The sequence below is a fragment of the Mustela erminea genome, chromosome 19, assembly GCF_009829155.1.
Source record: "Mustela erminea isolate mMusErm1 chromosome 19, mMusErm1.Pri, whole genome shotgun sequence".
NCBI lineage: Eukaryota > Metazoa > Chordata > Mammalia > Carnivora > Mustelidae > Mustela > Mustela erminea.
Window position 1 is genome coordinate 33,790,101 of NC_045632.1, and position 23,693 is coordinate 33,813,793.

General features: G+C 56.2%; 1 protein-coding gene across 5 annotated transcripts in view; it reads left to right on the forward strand.

Annotated features, from left to right (window-relative positions):
* Positions 1–554: 554 nt before the first annotated feature.
* The window catches only part of SLC12A3 (solute carrier family 12 member 3), a 36,252-nt gene continuing 13,113 nt past the window's right edge, over positions 555–23,693 (forward strand). For 2 of the 5 annotated variants that reach the window (XR_004281132.1, XM_032323982.1), the window contains exons 1-21: positions 555–875; positions 1,322–1,468; positions 2,806–2,881; positions 3,592–3,687; positions 3,984–4,123; positions 4,471–4,581; positions 5,526–5,637; positions 5,835–5,965; positions 10,449–10,533; positions 11,630–11,802; positions 12,080–12,187; positions 12,676–12,799; positions 14,492–14,593; positions 15,446–15,601; positions 16,737–16,836; positions 17,556–17,667; positions 18,085–18,225; positions 19,228–19,334; positions 21,112–21,194; positions 22,331–22,414; positions 23,038–23,139. Coding sequence is in view for 4 of the 5 variants with exons in the window: in XM_032323982.1 (XP_032179873.1) it covers positions 603–875; positions 1,322–1,468; positions 2,806–2,881; positions 3,592–3,687; positions 3,984–4,123; positions 4,471–4,581; positions 5,526–5,637; positions 5,835–5,965; positions 10,449–10,533; positions 11,630–11,802; positions 12,080–12,187; positions 12,676–12,799; positions 14,492–14,593; positions 15,446–15,601; positions 16,737–16,836; positions 17,556–17,667; positions 18,085–18,225; positions 19,228–19,334; positions 21,112–21,194; positions 22,331–22,414; positions 23,038–23,139 (2,563 nt within the window). In the remaining variant the exon portion in view is untranslated. The remainder of the gene's footprint in view (positions 876–1,321; positions 1,469–2,805; positions 2,882–3,591; positions 3,688–3,983; positions 4,124–4,470; positions 4,582–5,525; positions 5,638–5,834; positions 5,966–10,448; positions 10,534–11,629; positions 11,803–12,079; positions 12,188–12,675; positions 12,800–14,491; positions 14,594–15,445; positions 15,602–16,736; positions 16,837–17,555; positions 17,668–18,084; positions 18,226–19,227; positions 19,335–21,111; positions 21,195–22,330; positions 22,415–23,037; positions 23,140–23,693) is intronic. The other 3 variants (XM_032323984.1, XM_032323985.1, XM_032323986.1) reach the window with 3 other exon arrangements.

A 23,693-nucleotide genomic window follows, 5' to 3' on the forward strand; every position in this document is an offset into this window, starting at 1 on the left:
GGACAGGCACCACTGAGAGTCAGAGATCTAAGTAAGAGAGACGAACCTGTTATATACATGTGTGTATCTTCTTCCTGTGCATCTTTTTGAAAGTCCTACCATTCATCTAGTCACAAATACTAAGTACCTAAAGAATTCAACTAAATACCAGATACCAAAATGAGAGGTTTTGGAACCTGCCAAGGGTGGGACCTCAGGTCATTAGACTGTCCCCAGGGTCCCTCATAGGACTTCTAAGTGTCCCCTCTGGCAAGCACTCCTTCCTCAGGTCCTGCAGATGTCTTCTGCTCTCAGACTTGGAAGACCCCCCCCCCCCCCAAGGACCCAAAGCTGGGCATGTTTCCCGGTTTCCCGCTGTGTCTGGCGCTGGTCCAGCCCAGCCCTCGTGGTCCCAGGCAGGGCTGCTATCTCAGCGATCAAATGGTGGGTGGGACAGCAGGGGGCACGTGCTCTGCCTGCCGCTCTGTCCAGGGACCCCGCTTGCCAGCCGTGGGCGGTTTGGACCAAACTCCCTGCCTCCTCCCTGCTGTGGGCCCAGCCTATAAAGCCACCCAGCATGTCCCCGCCGACCCTGGCCTCCGCCCCTGCCGCCCAGAGCCGCAATGGCAGAGCTGCCGGCGTCCGAGATGCCGGGGGACCCCGCGCTATGCAGTGGGCGCTTCACCATCAGCACTCTGCTGGGGGGTGAGGAGCCCCCGCCGCCCACCACCTACGACAGCAGCCACCTGACCCACGGCAGCACGTTCTACATGCGCACCTTTGGCTACAACACTATCGATGTAGTCCCGGCCTACGAGCACTATGCCAACAGCGCCCTGCCCGGGGAGCCCCGAAAGGTCCGGCCCACGCTGGCCGATCTGCACTCCTTTCTCAAGGTAAGCACCAGCTCAAGGACTGGCCACTTTCCTGCCATGTGACCTTGACCCACGTACCTCACTTCTCTGAATCTTGGCTCCATCACCCGGGCCATGGGGGCACCTGGGTGTCTTCTTTGTGGGTTGGGACGCCTGCATGAAATGCGGGCGCGGAAGCTATAAAGCTCCGGACACATGTAGTAATGTTTTTTATGCAGTCGTTGACCACCCGATCAAAGAATCTTGGCCTCCCAGAGAGATAATGAGCTTCCCGACAGAGGAAGGGCACAAATGGAGGCTGTGCGCACCCGAAAAGGAGCGCAAGGAGGTGGGAATGCGGCAGGTCTGCCGCGCAGGGGAGGCTCACCGCATTTGCTGCGGGGGAGGCTGGACTCTGGAGGGTGGAAGACAGGGAGCAGGATGGTCATGGCCCCTGCCCGCCTGACCTGTGACCTCTGGGCTCCCAGCAGGAAGGCAGCCACCTGCATGCCCTGGCCTTTGACAGCCGGCCCAGCCATGAGATGACCGACGGACTGGTGGAAGACGAGGGAGGCACCAGCAGCGAGAAGAACCCTGGGGAGCCTGTGCGCTTTGGCTGGGTCAAGGGGGTGATGGTGAGTCGAGTGTGGATGGGATGCCCCATAATGGAAGTGGGGAGAGAGAGCTCCATCCAGGCGCAGCTCCGACTCTCAGGTCTTGGCGGCCAGGATAGACGCAAGGCCCAGCCTGGGTCTGTCTCCCCATGGGCAGAGCGACTTCCGGTTTTCCCTGGTTTTGCGCTTCTCAATCCCCATTTGCTCCCCAGATCGATACCTTGCCCTGGGAAAGATCTCTGGTTACTCACTTGTCCTGTGGCATTGGACAAGTTATTTAACTTGTCTGTGCCTCAGTTTCTTCACCTGTGAATTGATGAGCATTATGAGTTAATAGACCTGAACGGCTTGGTTCAGGGCCCGCTTTGGGATTATTAGAAGAAACTGTTTTCATCCACAGCCACCAGGGGGCAGCACTAAACACACAAATCCACAAGCCTGTTTTTGTCATTCTCAGTGATGGGAAACGGGAGGTTTCCTGTAGTGTACAGCACCAGTGAGTCTTCAAATAGCAAAAATCTAATGAACTTGGCTTTGGAAGGCTTTATGCGACTTTTCAGAGGTTATCGGATGAGAGTCAGAAGGTTTTGGTCCTGCTCTGAGAGGACAGTGCGTGGATTGTGCGGTAGAGGGAGGCCTGGGTTCTGACCTTACTCCGCCAAATGCCTGCTGGCTGTAGCTCCATCTGGGGAGTAGGCGTCTTCCTCCCGGGCTGTGGGGTCAGAGCCTGGCGGGGCCCCGTTCAGTATCTCCGAGCATAGAGAGGGCCTTAGAAGTCTCCCTGCCTTGGAAATGCCACATGCTCCTGCCCACCCCAAGAACTTGGCCAAACACCACATCAACACCCCCACCTCCCTGGAATTCAGTCTCAGCTCTAGCCTCTGGCTTTGCTTTAAATTTGGAAGCTGAAGTCACAGCAACCCAAGTGCTGTTTCTGCTTGTATGTGGGGCACTGTTTTAGCCGGTATTTGCTGAGCTACTCCCAGAACCCGGGTCCTAGGGTGACAGCTCGCCACAGGGGCCATGGCTGGGGCTGGCAGACACAGGACCCTGGGCGTGGAGACGGTTGAGGTGTGATGATGCTTGCAGCCCGTTCTCAGACCCCAGTGGGAGGGCAGAAAAGTGGGTGGGAGGGGCAGGTGAATCTCTGGGTACCCCTCCTCTCCCTGCTCCACAGAACTAGGGGGCCATGGAAGTAGGAGCACAGTGAAGTGAGTAGAGCCAAGAAAGGACCCAGGTGTCCCCTAGGCCAACGTGCCCAATCCCATGCCATGACTGGGGACAGGGACTTATATTGTATGTTTGGTTGTGGGGTATTGGCCCATCCAGGTGGCCTCCAACTCTTCTCTCTTTCCCAGATCCGTTGCATGCTCAATATCTGGGGTGTGATCCTCTACCTGCGGCTCCCCTGGATTACAGCCCAGGCGGGCATTGGTGAGTGCCACCTCTCAGGGGAGGGGAGGAAGGGGAGGCTGTACCCGAGACCTGATCCTCCTGGGCCTCAGTCCTGAACTTGGGCTGCCGAGACCCCAGGCTTCTGTGGTGACAGATGTCAGGGAAGTGTGGCAGAGCAATCTAGACATGGAATCATCAGACCTGAGGCCTCTCCCTGACTCTCTTTGCCCTCAGTAGGTCACTTAACCTCCCTATTGCCCAGCATCCAGGTTAGGAAACTGGGCTCTGGGCAGACACCAACGTTAGAGGGTAGCTCTGATGCTGTGTGACCCTGGACAAGTTTCTTAGCCTCTCTGAGCCTCGGTTTCCTCATCAGTCAAATGGCACTGATGATTGTCCCTACCTGACAGACCTATTGTGGGGTTTCTATGATGTCTTTAACAGCACAGGATTTGGCACCCAAAGGTGTTCATCGAGTGGTGATTATTTTTTATTACTGAAGGAGGGTGTCTTCCCTTCCATACCTAATGATCCTTTTTATAGTGACTCCACAGCTCCCTGGTTGTTCAGAATATACCAGGAGGGACACAGAGACCCATTTCTCAGATGAGAAAACCGAGGTTCGGGGAAAGGAGGTGACTTAGGTTGTATGGTGAACCATTCAGCTGACTCAGCTTCCTCGCATGGCCCTTCACCTGGGAAGTGCCCGGCTGAGTTTCTATGGTGATCACCTCCCCCTCATCCCACAGTCCTGACCTGGATCATCATCCTGCTGTCGGTCACCGTGACCTCCATCACTGGCCTTTCCATCTCAGCCATCTCTACCAACGGCAAGGTCAAGTCAGGTGGGCCCCACCCCACCCCTAAGGCCCTCCCCTTTCCTGTCGCCCAGTCTTTAACCTGGGAATGGGTCTCTGAGCCACTCCCCCACCCCATCCCCACCAAAACGGGGATGCCCCAGGCCACTCCCTCTGATTCCAGGTGAAGAATTTGGGCCCCCACGGATGGCCTCAGTTATCCCCTGTGCTGTGAGCCGTGGGGGTCCCATGGTTACCCTTTCCCAGCCCCAGCTTCTGCCTGTCCCAAGCCCACCCCAGCCAGCTGTCTCCTGGTTTCATGGCCCCCGCTCTGTCCCCAATAGGTGGCACCTACTTTCTCATCTCCCGGAGCCTTGGCCCAGAGCTAGGGGGCTCCATTGGCCTCATTTTTGCTTTTGCCAATGCCGTGGGTGTGGCAATGCACACTGTGGGCTTCGCAGAGACCGTGCGGGACCTGCTCCAGGTGAAGCCAGAGGGAGCCCGGGCAGCCTAACTCGCTCTCCCCCACCCCGTCTGGGTCAGTTTTATCTGTCAGGGACCACGGCCTGGTCTGACCACTGTGGGTGTCCGTAATGATCTCTTCAAATAAAGGCCATTCCCAGACATCCCCCTCAGGGGTATGTGTTGCCTTTAGGGCTGACTTGTCTAGGCTGATGCAGCCCTGCGGGATGGGTGCCTGTTGGCAGGGAAGGGGTTTGTGTTTCTGTTTTGCTATGAGGGGTCCCCCATACTTGAGGTGAATCAAGGTGGAGGAGTCTGGGGGGGTTCTTGAGAGGGCAGCGTGCAGCCTGGCCTGTGTCTCATGCCCAGGAGTATGGCACGCCCATCGTGGACCCCATCAATGACATCCGCATCATCGGTGTGGTCACCGTCACTGTGCTGCTGGCCATCTCCCTGGCTGGCATGGAGTGGGAGTCCAAGGTGAGGAGGGGAGGTTGGGAGCGGTCCATTGGAGAAGCAGGAGTTGTGGGGCCTGGGTCCTGGGCCTGGTTCTGCCTCTTCTCGGTGTATTAGCTTGGCTTCTGGCTCTGTGGTTGTGACAGACAGACCCTAAAGCACAGGGCCTTGAACGAGAGTCATGTGTTTGTCTCTCCTGTAACGTGCAGGTGTGTGTGGCTTGCAGGGCTCAGGCACCCAGACCGTTTCTGTCCTGTGGCCTCTCCGTCCCTGTGAGTGGCTTCCATGCACCTGCTCCACAGCAGCCATGGTCCAGTCAGCAGGGAGGGAACGGGGCCTTTTTCTTTTCCTTTCCGGGCCCTGCCCAGAAGCTGTGCATATCACTCTGTGTACATCCCATCAGCCAGAACTCAGTCTCATGGCCATAGCTAAGCTCAGCAGGGCAGGGAGGAGTGTCCTCATGTGAACCCGTACCCAACCAAAATTCAGAGGCTTGGCACTGTGGAAGGAGGGCAGAAGAACTATGGGCCATTGGTGGTCAGACTTGGCAGATCTGGCCTCTGACCCCTGCCCCTGCCTCACCTCTCTCCCCCTTCCTCTGGCCTCCAGCTCCACTGGCCTCCATTCTGGCTGAATGTCCCCAGCTTGTGTCCCGATAGTTCTGCATCTCACTCCTCAGCCTCCTTTAGAACCCTTGAAGAGACCTTCATAGGCTCTGCTAATGTAGTCCCCTACACAGTTCCCATCACACCCTCATTCGTCCTCTAGAGTCATGTTCCGTATTTATCAGCAAGACAAGAGCCTTGCTATACCGCCAACTCCCAGAACGGGTCATGCAGCATGAATGAATGAATGAATGAATGAATGAAAGCAAGAGGGAGGGAGGGAGCCTGGGCAGGTTCTGTCCTGCTGGGGTTCCCTGAGCAGGTGGGGCCAGGTCATCTGACTTCTAGGGTCCTTTATTCCAGGCCCAGGTTCTCTTCTTCCTCGTCATCATGGTCTCCTTTGCCAACTACTTGGTGGGGACGCTGATTCCCCCGTCTGAGGACAAGGCTTCCAAAGGCTTCTTCAGCTACCGGGGTACGTGCAGGTTGGGGCCCCTGCCCATGGCTCCGGGGACAGGTACACTCTGCCCACCAATCTGCCCCATTCCGTGGGCACAGGGAGGATGGGACCCCAATTCCTAGGACCAGAAGCTGCCAGAGAAGGGGAGCCTCCAGCCTTCCTGGCTGGGCCCAGCCTTCTGGGTGGCTCTGATTCAGGCTTTGGTCTTCCAGCGGACATTTTTGTCCAGAACTTGGTGCCCGACTGGCGGGGCGCGGATGGCAGCTTCTTTGGGATGTTCTCCATCTTCTTCCCATCAGCCACGGGCATCCTGGCAGGAGCCAACATCTCCGGGGACCTCAAGGTGAGCAGAACGCCTGCCCTCCTGCCTCCTGGCCCTGTCGTACCAGGATCTCCCCTGGCCACTGAGGTTGGGCACTGAGACGGCAGGGTCCAAACCAACTCCGTTCACCCCACTCAATTCTGAGGTTGTTGATTGACACAACTCTGCTCTAGGCCTGGAGGACCACCCTGAAACGGGCGGGTCTCCTCCCTAGTTCCTGGGACTCTCAGCCTAAGGGGGAAGACTGAGCCAGCTTGACCTTCCAAAGCTGGTTCATGCATGTCTTTGCTGGGCCGACATCCTCTCAGGGCTCTCCGCTGTCTTGGTGCAGGCCACGTCTGCTCAAAGTTCGAGGCTCTGGCCCACCATTGCTGTGTCCTCTGCCCCAGCCCTGAGGATCAGCTGCTTTCCCTGTGTTGCCCGGCCTGCCTCTGTGTCTTGGTCTCCGCTCTCTCCCTGGGATGTCTGACCTTTGTTTCTTTACCTTGAGAAGTTTTGTTCCTCTTTCAGACAACACCTGTACCCTTAAACCTCTCCCAGCCCTCTGTCAGAGTGCGGCTCCCCTAGCCTGATGGCGCCAGACAATTTATGTGTCTCTTCCCCCTTCCGGTTCTCTTTATCTGGAGACCTGAGGCCTGCCTCTATGTCCTCATTCCCGGCTAAGTGTCAGACACATGGTAGGTGCTCAGTACATGTTTGTTGAGTGAATAGTGGTGAAACGTATTGACTGGGAGCTTCAGCGCGGGAATATAAGGTGCTAGAAGGTGGGGAAGAAGGAGAAACGAATGTTGACAGGGGCTCCAGCAAAACTGGGTGGAGATGGGGCTGGGCAGGGGCTTTGAAAGCTGAGAAGCCTAGTGGTATCTTTGCCAGGGCAGGATCAAGGAGACAGATGGGGTGCCAGTGGGGTGAATGGTGAGAACCTGGGTCGGTGCTGGGAACCCTTCCCCCCAGCCTCCAGTCCCACCTAAAAGGTGCTCTTTCATGCGTTTTCTTAAATGAATGAAGAATGGTGCCTTGGACTGTCTCCACCTCGCCTGGCTCTAACTGGGGGTGCTCAGGTGGTGCACAGCATGGCCAGGAAATCGGAGAGTGACTGTGTTTACTTGGCTCCTCTCCCTTCTCTGGGGAGCGAACAGCAGGGGCCTGGGCTACTTGCCTGCCCGGAGGTCCCTGCAGAGGTCAGTCTTGTGCTCAGATACTCCAGGTCCCCTGCCAGTGCTCTGACAGATCATCGTAGCCTAGCCATTTATCCACATGCTTTGTCCAGCCTCTCCAGTTACCAACCGGCACGGTATACAGGCGTCAGGGCTAGGCAGCCGTCCCGGAACTAGGGAGTGGGGAGGAGGGGAGCACCTTGCTCTGTCCTGAGTGCCCTCAAGCCCTCCAGGGGCCATTTCCTCCTGGATCCAGCCCTCAGCCCGTTCTGTGAGACTGAGCGTCCTCAGTACAGGAGCAGCTCTCATTCGTGGAGACTTTAGGCAAGTCTCTTTAAACCTCTCTGGGCTTAGCTTTCCCAAATGTAAGAGGGGACCCGGAGCACCCCTCCCGCTTCCCAGAGCAGGGACTAAGGATTCCACCTGCTGATTTATGTGACGTGCTTCCAACAGTGTCCAGCACAGAGGAAGTACGGAGAAGCGCTGGTTGTCCAGGTCATGGACATTTTCCCCATGTGGCTGCTGGGGGCCTCATTCTTTACAAACATGATCCTTGGCGAGGGGCAGCTGTGAGGGCTCCTCACCTGCACGTTGGAGAGGAGCAGACCAAGCTCAGAGGGGGCTGAGCATTGCCCAGGGTCACACTCCCACAGGTGGCAGAGGGGCTGGAGTAAAGGGGCCTCAACTTCATCATGAACTTCCTGTCCATGAATAGTTTTTTTTTTTTTTTTCAAGATTTCATTTATTTATTTAACAGACAGAGATCACAAGTAGGCAGAGACACAGGCAGAGAGGAGGCAGAGAGGAGGAAGCAGGCCCCCCGCCGAGCAGAGAGCCCGATGCGGGGCTCGATCCCAGGACCCTGAGATCATGACCTGAGCTGAAGGCAGAGGATTAACCCACTGAGCCACCCAGGTGCCCTTCCATGAATAGTTTTTGAGCACCTGCTTTGTGGGTGCAGCAGTAAACAAAACACAAAGACACCAATTCCAGTCCTCACACAGCTGACATTCTGGTGAGAAAAAGACAACCAGCCCCTCAGTTAGTGACGTTCCCCAACCCTTTAGCACTTGCGGAGCAATCTCATGACCATCGCCCCGTGCGATGGCCCAGGAAAGCTTTACTAGCTTAATTTTCTGCCAGGGAGACTGAGGCTCAGATTCAAGGGACTTCCTAGTGACTGCTGTCAGGTCTGTGTCCCACCTGCTATCGTCCCAGGGCACATCCCAGGGACAACACAGTCCCTGCTCCTACCTGCTCACATTTATGAGTCCTTCCTGTGGGCTGCGTTGACTCTCATCTCACAGAGTGGGGTTGGGGGGCATCACTGAGGCTCAGAGAGGTTAAGGAGCTTGTCCCAGCTCACACAGCCAGGAGGAGAGGCTGGGATGTGGACCCACATGTGTCTGACTTATGGCCAGGCTCAGAGATTTGGGGCCGAAATGTAGGAGCCGTATGGAGGTCTAGTGTAGCCATCTCCCGGGACCATTTTAACAAATGACCACAAATGCTATGGCTTAAAACAACAGACATTTATTCTTGCTCGGATCTGGAAGCCAAAGTCCAGAATAAAGGTGTCAAGGGCCATGCTCCCTGTAAAGGCTCTCTGGGAGACTCCTCCTCTCCTCTCCCAGCTTCTGGTGGCTCAACAGTCCTTCCCATTCCTTGCCTTGGATCTGTGTGTCTCTTTAGTCTCAACCACTGTCTTCCCACAGCCTCCTTCCCTCTGTGTGTTCTTGCCTGTTCTTACAGGAACACCTGTTGCTGCATTTAAGGCCCACCTGACCGAGTAGGACCTCAGCTTAACTAATTACATTTTGCAAAGACCCTATTTCCAAATAAGATCATATTCTGAGGTTCTGGGTGAACCTGAATTTCGGGGGACACCATCCAACCGCCTAGAGTTGGGATGGGAAGCTGAGCCAGCCAGGTGGCCTAGAGACCAGGGACTCTGTGTGCTTGACCTGGTCGAGCCATCCTGGTGCCCCCAGCAGGGCTGGCAGGGCCCCCACAGCTGAGACCTCAGTCCCCCTCCAGCTCTGCCCTACCCGTCCCTCCCTCCCAGCCCCCGGCCCTCAGAGCCACCCCAGTTGTCCCCTCCACGAGGAGGCCTTTTGTGGTTCCTGCCATGTTGCTCTCCACCCCCACCCCTTGGTCTCCAGTACACTTCAGTCTGCTCCGTGACAAGGGCCATCTGCCCCATGTCGGCAGGATTCTGCCCGTACCTCCCTCCCTGGGGCCTCCAGAGTGAGGCCAGCCCTTGGTCATTCACTGTCCGACCATCAGCTCCAACTTGGGCTTCCAAGTGTCTGAGGCAGAGACCTGGGTTGTTGCCAGCCTTGTTTGGACCCACCTATAACACTGAACAACGTCACGGTCCCTCCAAGCTCTGTCACTTGTGGTTCTACCAGCCAGCTGTGCAGAATGGCCCAGGAAAAGCTGGGGAGGTGCACAAGTTTGCTTCCCAGTGTCCATGTGGCCTGCCCCGGGGGTTGGGGTATATGCCTGGGGGAGAACCTGCTGGAAAAATCCCGGCCTGTGTTACTCCACCCAGGACCAGCCCCAGGGGCCTGAGGCTGTCGACCTTGGTGTGGTGGGAGCGAGCCACCCCTGGCTCAGCCAGCTGGGGCCTCCGCACAGCTTCCTGGCCTCAGTTTCCCCACCAGCGGGGTGGGGATACTCTGGCCACTTTAGAGGAAGTAATGCATGAGGAAGGGTCTGGACGAGTGGAACACGTGATGTGTGCATGTGAAGATTCGCTGTTTCTGCTAGGAAAATGCCAGAGGAGAGCCCTTCCTTGGTGGGGAGGGAGTTTGGGGCTTGTCTGTGGATTAACTGCTGCAGGAACTCACAGACCAGTTGGCGCAGGATAGTGACGAACCCGAAGCCCCGGGCCCTGGTCTGGGAGCTAGATGTGGATTAAGTCACTTAGCCAGCATCCCTGTGAGGCTGGAGGGGCTGAGGCATAAAAGAGCATGTCCACCACCCAGCTGGTCACCTGGAAGCTGGCTCCAGATCCCCCCACCCCCCACTTCAACACCCCCAGAGCCCGTGTTGGCCGGTGTTCTGGGGAAGCAGACATGGAGCAGGTTAGAGCTTCTCTCCATGCCTCCGGCTCCCAGCGCCCAGGTGTGCTCTCAGCCCCATGATCTTACTTGGGTCCCATCCTGCCCTGCGGTTGGCAATAGCAAGGGTCCTTCTTCCTGGGGCCCTGGGAAAGGGGGCTCTGAGAGGGGACCGGGTTAGGGGTCACTGGCCCTCCCCCAGCCTCAGACAAGGGCAGGGCCTGGCAGGAGGCCCAGTGGCTGCCTGATGCCTTCCCTCCCTCCCTGCTCCTCCTCCCCCAGGACCCTGCTGTAGCCATCCCCAAGGGAACGCTCATGGCCATTTTCTGGACCACTGTCTCCTACCTGGCCATCTCGGCCACCATCGGTGAGTAGCTGTCTGGGACAGCTAGAAGGATTTCAGGGTGCTTGGCTGTCCAGCAGGGAGAGCTAGGCCAGGAGGACTTGGCCACCTCAGGGAGTGGAACCTCAAACCTTATTTGGGGGGACTAGTAGTGGTGACCAGAACATCTTCAAGGGAGGTGGTAGTTTGTGGTGAGGGTTGGGTCAGACCAGGCTCTTCTGATCCCTTCACACCTGAACTTCACAGATGCAAGGGTGGGTAAATACTCGAGGGCAAATTATACTCTGACCCAATGACTAATAATAATAATGATGATGGTGGTGGTGGTGGTTGAAGATGATACCAGCCACTGACTCAGCCATAAGCCCAGTCCTTTACGTGCCCACCATATTTAATCCGGGCACTGCCGTGCCCACCATTTCACAGAGGAGAAAACCAGGGCTCAGAGATGTTCAGTGACCTGCCCAAGCTCACACAGCCATCAAGTGGTAGAGGCAAGCTTTGAACCTAGGCCTGGGCCATCGACACTTGCCTCTCGCTGAGGTCCTCACGATCTCCCATTAACCACCTTGTGAAGTAGGCTGTTCACAGATGGCCAAGGGACATGGCCCAGGGTGCAGCCAGTCTGGCCTCTTTTTTTTTTTTTTTTTTAAGATTTTATTTATTTATTTGACAGACAGAGATCACAAGTAGGCAGAGAGGCAGGCAGAGAGAGAAAAGAGGAAGCAAGCTCCCTGCTGAGCAGAGAGCCCAATGTGGGGCTCGATCCCAGGACCCTGGGATCATGACCTGAGCCGAAGGCAGAGGCTTAACCCACTGAGCCACCCAGGTGCCCCTGGCCTCTATTTTAAGGAGGACACGGGGACCTTAACAGGTCACTTCATGTTGCTGGGCCTCTGTAGAAGGACAATGACAACAAAGGCAATGGTGATGCTTTCTTTCCAGGGTTGTTTATGGTCCTTCGCTCCTGCATTTAGCTCTTTGTATCTGCCATTACTGTTGTTATTATTATTTACGATTACATGCAGAAGGGGGAGCCGGCCCCTCTGTAGCAGCAGCCAGTGTCTGGGGGTGGGAGGAGCGGAGGGAGGAGGGAAGGGAAGAAGGGGGGCTTCCCCAGGCCCTGCTCCCTCTTCAGGCTCCTGCGTAGTTCGTGATGCCTCCGGGGTCCTGAATGACACGGTGACCCCCGGCTCGGGCGCCTGCGAGGGGCTGGCCTGCGGCTACGGCTGGAACTTCACCGAGTGCGCCCACCAGCACAACTGCCACTATGGCCTCATCAACTACTACCAGGTACACGTGGCCTCTGCCGGGCAGTCTGCCCCAGACCGAGGCCGGAACAGGCTGGGACAGACGTGGTTTGGAGGGCTGGGCCCCAGGCTTGGAGGAAAGAGGTTCAGGCTCAGGTGGGGGCCCCTCTGGGCCCAGCCCCTGCCTCAGTGGGTCCTGGGATCCCCCAGTAAGGGGTGTGGACTCAGGCCTCAGAACCTAGCCCCTGCCTGCAGTGAGGCCTGGGGTGCCCTGCGTAGGAGCTCCAGACATGAGGGGCCTGGACCCTGTGTCCCTGCAGACCATGAGCATGGTGTCCGGCTTTGCGCCCTTGATCACGGCTGGCATTTTTGGGGCCACCCTCTCCTCTGCCCTGGCCTGCCTCGTCTCTGCTGCCAAAGTCTTCCAGGTGAGGCTGCGGAATGGGTCTGGCGGGAGGTTCTGGGAGGCACAAGGCCGGGGGTCCCTGGGCGACTGCTGCAAAGGTCTCAGGGTGTCACAGGACTGAGACAGTCTAGAGTGAAGGCAAAAGTGGGCTCGTGACCAACTCATACAGGAAGCAGCCCCTTCCCATGGTGTGCTTTGAACTACACTGGCATCGCCCACCCCAGAGTCTCCCTGGTGCAGCCTGGCACCCTGTCGGCACTTCTGCCCGCCCCGTTGCACGCTGACGCCGTCCACCCCGTCCCACCTTGCCCTTTTGCTCCCTCTCTGGAGAGGTGGGCGTGGGCAAGGAGATGAGTCCCATCCAAGAGACAGACAGCAACCAGGATCCAGATTAGGGGAAGCGCCGGGCTGAGGTGGAGAGAGTAAGCAGAGCCTGGGGGCAGGGAGGTGGGTGGCAGGGGGGGAGAGGGGGGTCCAGCCTGGGATGCGCACGCCTTCCTGTGCCCACAGTGCCTGTGTGAGGACCAGCTGTACCCGCTGATCGGCTTCTTCGGGAAGGGCTACGGCAAGAACAAAGAGCCGGTGCGCGGCTACCTGCTGGCCTACGCCATCGCTGTGGCCTTCATCATCATCGGTGAGAGGCTGCGCCCAGCGCTTGTGGGGGCTCCTCTCTGCGCTGCTCACCTTGGCGCCCAGTGCCCGGCCAGGCCTGGCAGGGAATGGACACTGGGTGACTAGCCCTTGAGTGAGTGAGGCTGGTCATGGGGGCCCCGCCCCTCCCCCCGCCTCCGGATAGGTGGCTCCCACGCCATGCCAGCCTAGTGGGGCACATCATTCTGTCAGAAGGGACCCTGCCTTCTCTTGCTGATTCTGTGTTCCTGCGTCCAGACAAGTTGCCCTCCATCCCCACCCCCATCCCCAGTCCAGGGTCTGAGTTAGTCCCCAGGACAACTCCGGAGCACAGGATGGCTCAGGGGAGCGGATACAGACAGCTGGATCAATAGCTCTGTCACTGGATGAACTCCACAACCTCATTTCCCAGACCTTGAGCTGCCAGACCCCCTTGGACTTCATGGTAGAGGATGCCCCGGGGAGAGATCCCAGGGAACCAGTTAGTTAGATTGGTTTTCTATCCTGGCTTTGCCATATGCCAGCTGTGTTACCTTGCACAGATCATTTTGCCTCAGTTTCTTCGTCTGCAGAATGGGAGCAATAGTGCATAGCAGGGGCGTCACAGGTGGGCACAAAGAGACTTGTACACACACACACACACACACACACGCACGTGCACTGTATTCATAGATGCACACACACCCCAGTGCTTCCTGGTTTACTTAGCCAACAAGGCAGAACTTGCCAGGAGAAAGGTGGCCACACCAAGCCAGGGCAGTGGCTGTGCTATGGCTCCCTGTGCAGGAGCGAGGTGGGGGCTGGCTGCTGGTGGTCCCGTGGCCCTGCCATAGCTGAATCCTTGTGGTTCACGCCAGCATCAGCAATCATGAGGCTTCCCTTTCCAGTTGATTCTCCGCTACTCAAGGGAGCCTTTCTGGACACTGGGTGCTCCTGGATCCTGAACCAGATGAAGAGGCAACAGGGCCACTCCCAGGGGATGGAAAACTCTAATCAGGCCTGCTGTCCCCAGATACACCCCTGCTTCCTGCTCATCCTACTGTCTTCCCCAATTCCGATTTCGAGTCTGATTTGAGTGGGTCTGACTACAGTTCAGACTGAGAACCACCATCTCGGACACTCTGGGGCAGGGTTCTTGTGACAATTCAAGGGACTCATGCTCAGAAGTCCTGGGACAGAAGAGGGGTCTGTCATGTTTGGGGATTTCCCCGAAAGCGGGCCCCTGGAGTAAGGAAACATGCCAAAGTTTGTCTGGGGGTGTCGGGGCAGTGGCGGCCGAGTGAGACAGGGAATGAGGGACCTGGTTCTTGAGTGGGTTTTCACTGTGGGTGGAACTGTGTGTGTCCTAAGGTCCCAGAGTTTCAGATAAAAGAAGACATGGGTCTTGGGTCACATTGTAAAATATATATCTTACTGTAATTTGTGGTTGTAAGAAAAGTATGACAGCTACTGTCCTTGGTTCTCTCATAGTATCTCCCATTTTTCTCTATCTTGTTAAGAGGTGGCCTTTTACAGTAAACAAAGCATCGGCCCTTTGTTTCACAAAATGATGGGCCCATTTCACAGATGGGAAGGTTGAGACGCACTGAGCCTCTGGGGCCCGTCTGGAATGCCCCAACTGCGAGGGAGGGCACCAGGCGACTCCCTGGCAGGTTGCCCAACCGACTGTCCTCTCTCCCCCGCCTGGTCGCTGCAGCTGAGCTCAACACCATTGCCCCCATCATCTCCAATTTCTTCCTGTGCTCGTACGCCCTCATCAACTTCAGCTGTTTCCATGCGTCCATCACCAACTCGCCTGGTGAGCAGCCCCCTCACCCCTCTGTGGGAGGAGGCATGCGGGGCGGGGGCAGGGGTCCGGGAGGCGCGGGCACACCAAGGTCATCTCTCAAATCGAAACCAGATCAAGGGACCACTCAAATCGTAATAATAATAACAGCTCTCCTCTCTCAAGACCGTGCGCTGTACGCCGAACACGGATTCATACACTGTTTACAGGATGCAGAGATTTCTCTAGTGCCCTCCTCCACCAAATTTACAGGAGTCAAGAATCTGACTCCCCAGAAAAGGAAGAGAATTGTCCAAAGTCCCAGGTTGTTGCAGGTTGCCCTTTGCACAATTCCAGGGGTGTCGCTCAGATACATCATTGACTTGTATGTTTATTCTGAAAAATTTCTGGCAAGTGGCAGTAAAGTATCCCAAGAAAGGCTTTTTCTGATTATCCCCAAATTGTCAAAGGGCTGGCTGCCAGGCCACCTTTTCCTCAGCCCGGGGACCGTGGTGCCCCACAGTTGTGCCACGGGGCCGCTGTCCCTGGCAGCGGCCCTGGTATGGCCCACTGGCATGGAGCCAGGCAGGATCACACCCTTCCCTGCTCTCTTTCCCCCATGGCTCCGTGCTGACATGGCCATATTTGGATGCCTCCTCCTTGGTGTAGCCTGTTCATTTGGCCAAATGACAGCCAGGGCGGGCGTGCGGTCCTCCCCCAGAGCCTCCAGTCCAGCCTCCGGAGACCCAGCGGTGGGGGGGGGGGGGGGGTTCTGGGTGGGCACAGGCTGGGACTCTGGCTCTGGGCACGGGTGGCAGGGCCAGGGTGGTGCTGGCCCTGGAGGAAGCTCCTGAGCGTGCCCACCAACCTGCGTCCTCTGACCAGGGTGGCGACCCTCGTTCCGATACTACAGCAAGTGGGCGGCGCTCTTTGGGGCGGTCATCTCCGTGGTCATCATGTTCCTTCTCACCTGGTGGGCCGCTCTCATTGCCATCGGCGTCGTCCTCTTCCTCCTGCTCTACGTGATCTACAAGAAGCCAGGTGTGCAGTCTCATGTTGCCCAGGGCTTCTGGTGCCCCTTCTCCCCGCTGAGGGCACCCAGCCAGCCATCCTGCCCTTCAGCTCAGCTAGAAGGCTTGCATCAGGCTCTGTGCTCTCAAGGGCCCTGTTCTGAGCCTCCTGCCTCGTCCTTTCCTGTGGGGCGAGGAGACTGTGGGAACGTGCCTGCTTAGAGCCCACACCTCTACTTCTGAACCATCCCCCCCTCAACCGTGGCACCCAGGACCCTGGAATTGCCTGCCCAGGGCCATCCTCTTGAAGTGTCTGGGGGCACATCCAGGCCTGGGGGTGGCCAGGAGCTGGCTCACCGAAGGCAGGTGGACACAACGTGGTGTCTATATGCACACAAGCAAGCATTCCCAGGTGACAGTGATCTGGGGACAGGAGGGAGAACCCCAGGAAAGCTTAGAATTCTAAATCTGAACGTAGCCTTCCAGGTTATTGTCTCTTTGTCAAGGGAGGTGAATATTTTGCACAGTTTGAACTTTGTTTTTTTGTTTTTTTTTTTTAATTTTATTTGTCAGAGAGAGAGCACAAGCAGGGGGAATGGCAGGCAGAGGGAGAAGCAGACCTCCCACTGAGCAGGGAGCCCCATGCAGGGCTCCATCCCAGGACCCTGGGTTCATGACCTGAGCAAAGGCAGATACTTAAGCGACTGAGCCACCCAGGCGTCCCCAGAGTTAAATGCTTTGTAGTGTAACTTATAAATATATGTAGCCATATGTTATGTGCAAACATTAGGAAGAGATCTGCAGGCTGTCCACCCACCAGACAAGACAGCCCAGCTCCCACGGTGCCTGATTCCTAAAGAAGGTCAACATTCCCTCCCTCAGTACAGCTGGTTTCTCCCAGGGATTTCTATAAAATTTTGAGTTTCATTTTTTAAAAAAGATTTTATTTATTTATTTGAGAGAGAGAGAGTATGAGAGGGGAGAGGGTCAGTGGGAGAAGCAGACTCCCCCACTGAGCAGAGAGCCCGAGGTGGGACTTGATCCTGGGACTCCAGGAGCATGACCTGAGCTACAGGCAGTTGCTTAATCAGCTGAGCCACCCAGGCGCCCCTCTCTTGGGGATTTCTAATCTTGCGCCCACCCTCTCACCCCCCTTCCCCGCTCAGAGGTGAACTGGGGTTCCTCGGTGCAGGCCGGCTCCTACAACCTGGCCCTGAGCTACTCGGTGGGCCTCAACGAGGTGGAGGACCACATCAAGAACTACCGGTGAGCGCAGCCATGTCCAGGCCACCTATCACCTGCCCCAGGCAGACCCGGGGTGGGGACCACCCAGGCTCAGAGAGGAGCACTGCCCCCGGCGAGGGGCCTGGGATGCCATTGCTTGGTGGGGACCAAGCACGTCTAGTGACCTCTCTGTACCTGAGTTTTTACAGCAGAGTATGTTCTTTGAGATGCAAAGGGCTATCCAAGGATGATCTGGTGTTGTAGTCCCCATCACAGTCATCTTTGAGGCTGACCGTGACGAAACTCTCCTAAGCAAGGAGAGTTGTGTGTCTGGGACTCCTTCCCACCAGGTGGTAACGCCCGCAGTCAGCCATATGTATTTGTGTTGTATTGCTGCTCAAAGTGCCTTACGCCACCTTACCACAGCCCTCTGGGTGGGGCCTATGACATTATTAACCCCAGTGGCTGACGAGAACACAGACGCACAGAGAGGTTAAGTAACTGGCCCGAGGTCACACAGCTGGTGAGTGACCAATTTTGTTTGGCTCCAACTGAGTCTGGCAGTGGCCCTGGACCATGAGTCTGGGCTGCCTCTTCATCCAGAGGCTGAGTCCCCCACGCACCCACGTGGCACAGGGATCTTGTAAGTGATGTGCCCTCCCCACCCCCAGCCTTTATTCTCCCCGCCACCTGCGATTTGTGCCCAGATCCCCGTGGGCTCTGTGCAGGTGGCTCAGGCCCTTTTCCCTTCCGCTTCTCAGTCCCCAGTGCCTAGTGCTCACGGGACCCCCCAACTTCCGCCCGGCCCTGGTCGACTTTGTGGGCACCTTCACCCGGAACCTCAGCCTGATGGTCTGTGGCCACGTGCTCATCGTGAGTGGCCCCTATAGGTGGGGAGGGGCCCACTTAGAGGAGCCCCTGGGCTTGAAGTCCACACTTGGACGGGGGGTGGGGGAGGCTGTGACTGTGAGGAGCATTGGGGGGTGGAGGAACTGTGGAGCAAGCAGAGCCCACCAGACCCTGCTGTGGGCCTGGTTCTCTCCTCTCCCCTGTCCCCGTCACTGCCTTCTCCCCACCGCCCTGCCTCTTGCCTGCTCCCTCCATCTTCCTCCCCCCACCATCCTCCTCCTTCCTCCTCCTCTTTCCTTCCCCTAACTCCCTAGGGGAAAGTGGGTACCTCTGGGTGTGGCTGAGCCCCTGGGGCAGCCTCCAGGGAGGAGAGAGGCTGCATCTCATTAAGAACAGAGGGAGAAGGCAGCTCCCGATGTCCCCTGCCCCCACCACCCACAGGGACCCCGCAAACAGAGGATGCCTGAGCTCCGGCTCATTGCCAATGGGCACACCAAGTGGCTGAACAAGAGGAGGATCAAGGCCTTCTACTCAGATGTCATCGCCGAGGACCTCCGGAGTGGTGTTCAGATTCTCATGCAGGTGCCATGGGTTCGGGGCTTCCCCCAGGACTCAGTGCTTGGTGCGACAACCTGGAAGGCAGGACGTCCCAAGGGGCTAGTTGAAGCTCCCTTTGCTGCAACGGGAGTGCCTGCCTTTCTTGTCTCCCCAGATATGCTGACTCAGGGCACTTTCTCACGGTGCCCAAGGGCCTACGGGAAACTGAGCTGGAAGCCTGTGGGGCCTGGGTGGTCTTGAGCAATTCTTGTTTTCCTTTTTTTAAAAATATAATTTACAGTCAACAAAGTGAAAAATATTAAGTGTATAGTTTGATAAATATTTACATATGCATATATACCTAGTGGTGTAAAGCCACCACTCAGATCAAGTTCTAGAACATTCCACCGGGCAATTCATTTCCCTGCTCAGTTTTCTCAGCTGTAGAATGAGATGCATAGATAAAATCACAGTTGTTAATCCTGAGCCAGCATATCAGAGTCATTTCTAATAATTCTAAATATTTCTCATTTAAAAGAGAAGAACATATAGGGTCTTCTTTGAGGGGGTGTATGAAAATATTCTGAGAGTAGATAGAAGTGATGATTGTACAACATTGTGACTAAACTGAATTCTACTATATCCTTTAAAACAGTTAATTTTGTGTTATATGAATTTCACTTCAAAAAAGTTTTTAATATTTTTAAGCATTAAAAGAAGAAGTATAAAAGATGTAGAGGTGAGATGACTTGGGGATACTCTAAGGCTGGCATCCAAATTCAAGTCCCTGGGGATGAGAAATAATTTGCTAGAAAAGCAGAACTGGGATCATCCAGAGCTAAAGGGACAGTGTAGTCATTGTAGCTTCACCTCTCTCCTTGGTGTGTTCAGGCAGGCAGGACCCTGACTGGCGGGATGTGATTCCTGAACCCTCGCCACATGGTGAGGAGGGCAGCTGGGGCTGAGAGGGCCCCACCATAGTCACAGAACAGAGCCACTGTGGGGCATGAGGCCCCGCCCCTCAGCTCCCCACGACACTCTTTGCAGGCCGCAGGTCTCGGGAGAATGAAGCCCAACATTCTGGTGGTTGGGTTCAAGAAGAACTGGCAGTCAGCTCACCCGGCCACGGTGGAAGACTACATCGGCATTCTGCAGTGAGTGAGGGCATGAGGGAGGCAGGGCCTGGGGTCAGCTGATTTGGGCCTTTGGTGTTTCTGGGCCTTGGGAAGCAGGGGGGATGCATTGGAAGTTATAAGAAGCTGGTTCAAAGCTGAGGAGGAAACAGACCCACTGAGGGCTCGCCACTCAGACCTCTAGGCCCTGGGCACCAAGCTGGGCAGGGAACACACAAAGAACACAAAGAAGGAGAATAGATGAGACATAGTAGGGAGCAGTGGGGACTGTGGCAAACTGCCGTGAGTAGCAACTATTGGGCTCCAGCCATTTGTGCCCAGGCAGAAATGTGGGCCCAGTGTTGCCAAAGCTTCTGGTTTCTTAGAAGAGCCAAAAAGATGGGTTTTTAGGTGAGAACCTTGGACTATAGAAGACCTGCCAAGAGCCGGCCCTTGGGCTGTGAGGTGGTGACACCAAGCAAGAGGCAAATCCAGACCTCCCAGGAGGCAGTGGTATGGGGAACGGGACCATGAGGAGAAAGTCCCTGGGGACTCTGGGCTAAACTCCAAACCTTTTCTCCTTTGGCTCCTCCTGGGCAACCTCCAGAAAATATCTGCCTGAGTTGCTTTTCTGTGTTGATGTGGTACAGAGAGGCCGTGTGTAGTAGTGTTTAAAGAACAAAGGCTGGGGGGCCTGGGTGGCTCAGTCATTGAGCATTTGGCTCTTGATTTTGGCTCAGGTCTTGATCTCGGGGTCATGGAATCGAGCCCCACATTAGGCTCCCTGCTCCGTGGGGAGTCTGCTTGAGATTCTCTCTCTCTCTCCCTCTCTCCCCCTCTGCCCCCCCTGCCTTGTTCATGCATGCTTTCTCTCTGAATCTAAATAAATAATAAAAATAGAAATCTTTTAAAAATTAATGAAAAGAAAGAAGGAAAGAGGAGAGGAGAGGAAAAAAAAGGAAAGGATGGAAAGGAAAGGAAGCTGAGCTTTGGGGACCTGGGACCTGCTTCCAGGTCTGCTGTGACCCAGCCACCTGACCCAGTCATCCAGCCACAGTCGGGCGTCTCAGCTGCCTCTGACAGTGACAACAGGTGGTAGAGTCTGTTCTCCAGCATCCCCCCAACTCCAGTGCTCCAAAACCCCAAAATGCTAGGGCCTGAGAAGCGCCTACCCCAAAGACACGTAACCAAAGGACCCCCAGAGGGCAATGCCTGACCCATCAGATCAAGCCCTACTGGTGGCTTCTGAGGCCCTCTGTCAGCTGGGCAGTGAATAAACTTCTGGGGTGGGAATCTTCTAGACGTTCCCTCCGACAAGCTGTTGCTGCCCTCCTGAGCAAGGCCATTCCTACGCACACCAGCCCTCGGGGTTCTGTCTCAGCAATTCAAATCTAAAGCCAGCTGCCCACTTTCTTAGCATGGCTCATGGGCTAGTTACTCCCTGAAACTCGAGTTGTGCTTCTATAAGATAAGGTTAAGAATTCCCATGCCCACCTCTGCTGGCAGGCCTGAGTAGATTATCCAAATATATATCAGGAGGACAGGCCCACCTTGCAGACTGGCCTGACTTGGTTTCCCGCTGAGTATAAGATTTGCAGCACCTCCTGGTGCCACAGACCATAGAGCTAGAGGGGCCCTGGTTGGGGGCTCTCCCGTTCTGCTAGCATGTTACACAGGTGGGGAGACTGAGGCCCTGAGAGGAAGAAGTGATATGGCGGGAGGCAGGGCCAACTGTAGACATCTGGTCTCCTGGGGGCTGGGGTCTAGGGGCTGGTGGCTGGGACCAAGGGGAGCCTGAACCCACCTCTTCTCTTTCCAGTGATGCTTTTGACTTCAACTATGGTGTGTGTGTCATGAGGATGCGTGAGGGGCTCAACGTCTCAGAGGTGATGCAGGCACACAGTGAGTACATGCCCCACCTGCTTGACGCCCCTCACAAAAACCAGAATGGGATTCTAGAAAGTTCTAGAACCCAATTTTGTAAGAAAAGATTTTATTTATTTGAGAGAGCAAGCAAGAGAGACCCTGAGCAGGGAGAGGGGCAGAGGGAGAGGGAGATACCCTGCTGAGCAGGGATCCCGATGTGGGGCTCGATTCCAGGACCCTGGGATCATGACCTGAGCCAAAATCTGTTTAACTGACTGAGCCACTCAGGCACCCCTAGAACCCAATTTTTTAAGGGGTAGAGAGAAGAAAGGGGGACATTAGTAAGGAATAAAAGCTTAAAAAGTTAGCTTCAGATGGCCTTTTAGAACTCCTCAGGGTTTCAAATGAAGACACTGACCAAGTTCAAGGTCACACTTCCAACTGGGGGCAGAACCAAGACTGCACCTCAGAGCTCCCCAACCACTATCAAGGTCTCCGTAACCAGGTGGGAAAAAGAGGAACTAATAGAGAGGAAGAAAGAAAAGATGGGAGAAAGGAGAGAGCTCACATAAAGACAGTGGAACATGGGGCGCCTGGGTGGCTCAGTGGGTTAAAGCCTCTGCCTTCAGCTCAGGTCATGATCCTAGGGTCCAGGGATCCAGCTCCACCCACATCAGGCTCTCTGCTCAGTGGGGAGCCTTCTTCCTCCTCTCTCTGCCTGCCTCTCTGCTTAGTTGTGATCTCTGTCTGTGAAATAAATAAATAAAATCTTAAAAAAAAAAAAAAGACAGCAGAACATGAAAATACAGAGAAAGACTACAGAACCCAGATGTTTTGGTCCCCAAGACCCTCCCGGAGCACCGAGGAGGGCTGTTTACTTCTAGTCACACAGGGGTCTGCAGACTCTGCATTGGTCACATGTGGGGGACTGAAAGAAATAATAAAATGGGAAACAAAAGGGGGCGGTTCCGGGGGTAGGGGGACTGAGAGGTGTGGAGGCCAGAAGGAAGCGGGGGTCGCGGGAGAAGCAAGGGGGAGGCAGAGGCCAGATCAGGGGAAGGTGAGGGGTCAGGACTTTCTTTCTCATGGAAGGGTTAGCCTGGGAGAGGAGGAAGCCAGAAGTGCCCCTGGTTGAGGAGAGCCCGGGAACAAAGCCGCCCCCTCTCTTGCAGTTAACCCGGTGTTTGACCCCGTGTTTGACCCTGCAGAGGACAGCAAAGAAGCCAGCACCAGCGGGGCCAGGCCGTCTGTCTCAGGCACGTGTCAGTCCGCACACCACCCAGAGGCTCAGGATGCTCTCCCATGGTGGGGCAGCCAGTGGTGGGCCGTGAGGGAGCCTGGTTGTGGGCAGGACCCTTGGGTTGGGTAACCGGGGACCGGAGCAGGTGGGCTTGGGCAATATTCCACCTTGCAGCCCTCCTCGGGAATTCAGTGTCCAGGCATTGTGGGAACTCACCCAGCTGGCTCAGTAGCCTGTGTGAAACCCCTCCAAGAGGTCCCCTGGCCTCGCTCAGCGGTGACAGGCAGGGAGGAGAGGAGCGAGCTTCTCCCTCCGTCCTCTGCCACTGATGCTCTGGGAGGCAGGCCTATAAGGGAGGGGTGCATCCCGGGACAGCACGCCCGGGACCCCCGCTCCTGGTCCAGCTGGCTGAGAAAGGGGTTTCAGGGTCCCACTGTCTAAGAGCCGGGGACTGGGCTGGTCCCCACCATGCACGCCCTCAGCAGGGTGCTTCCTGCCACTGTGTGCCGGGGGGGGGGGGGCGGTGCGACAGGACGACAGCGAGCCCACCTCACGCAGCAGCTGGCTCCGTGTTCAGACAGAGTCAGGTGTGTGAAGGTGAGCTGCTCTCAGGTGACCCCCCACCCCCCGCTCCTGCAGTGGACCCTGAGGCCCTGGGGCGGGAGGAGCAGGCCAGCACCATCTTCCAGTCTGAGCAGGGAAAGAAGAGCATTGACATCTACTGGCTATTCGATGACGGAGGTTAGTGTCCGCCTGGTTGGCAGCTCTCCTGGGGACCGCCTTCCCTCCATGGCCTATACTTCCTGGCTGCTCCGGACAAGGCCCCTGGAGGGACCCCAGATCCCAGCAAGGGGGACTAGTGACCCTTGGGCTGGAGGAAGCCTGGCTGGGCCCCTCTTCTTGGTGTAAACTGGGACTTTGTCAGAGGAGCTGAGGTCAGCATGGGATGGAACCTTAGGGGTTCAGATGAGAAGGACCTCAGGGGTCACAGGCCCCTGCCAGAAATGGGGGGGATGCTGTAGGAATGTTCTTCGCTTCCTAGAAATATGCCCTCTCCCATTTTTCTTAAAACACATGCCTCTTGGCATTATTGCTCTGCCCCGAAAGAACCCTGCCCAGACAGAAAACGCTTTGGGTCCAGGAGCACGTGTCCGACGAAGGGTAGCTTCTGTAGACCAAACACTTGCTACACGCTTGACACTAAGTGTGATCCCTAGGCAGGAACTGTGATGAGACCCGTTTACAAAGAAGGAAACTGAGGCATAGAGCCGTGAAGTAATGGGTCAGTTGGTGCG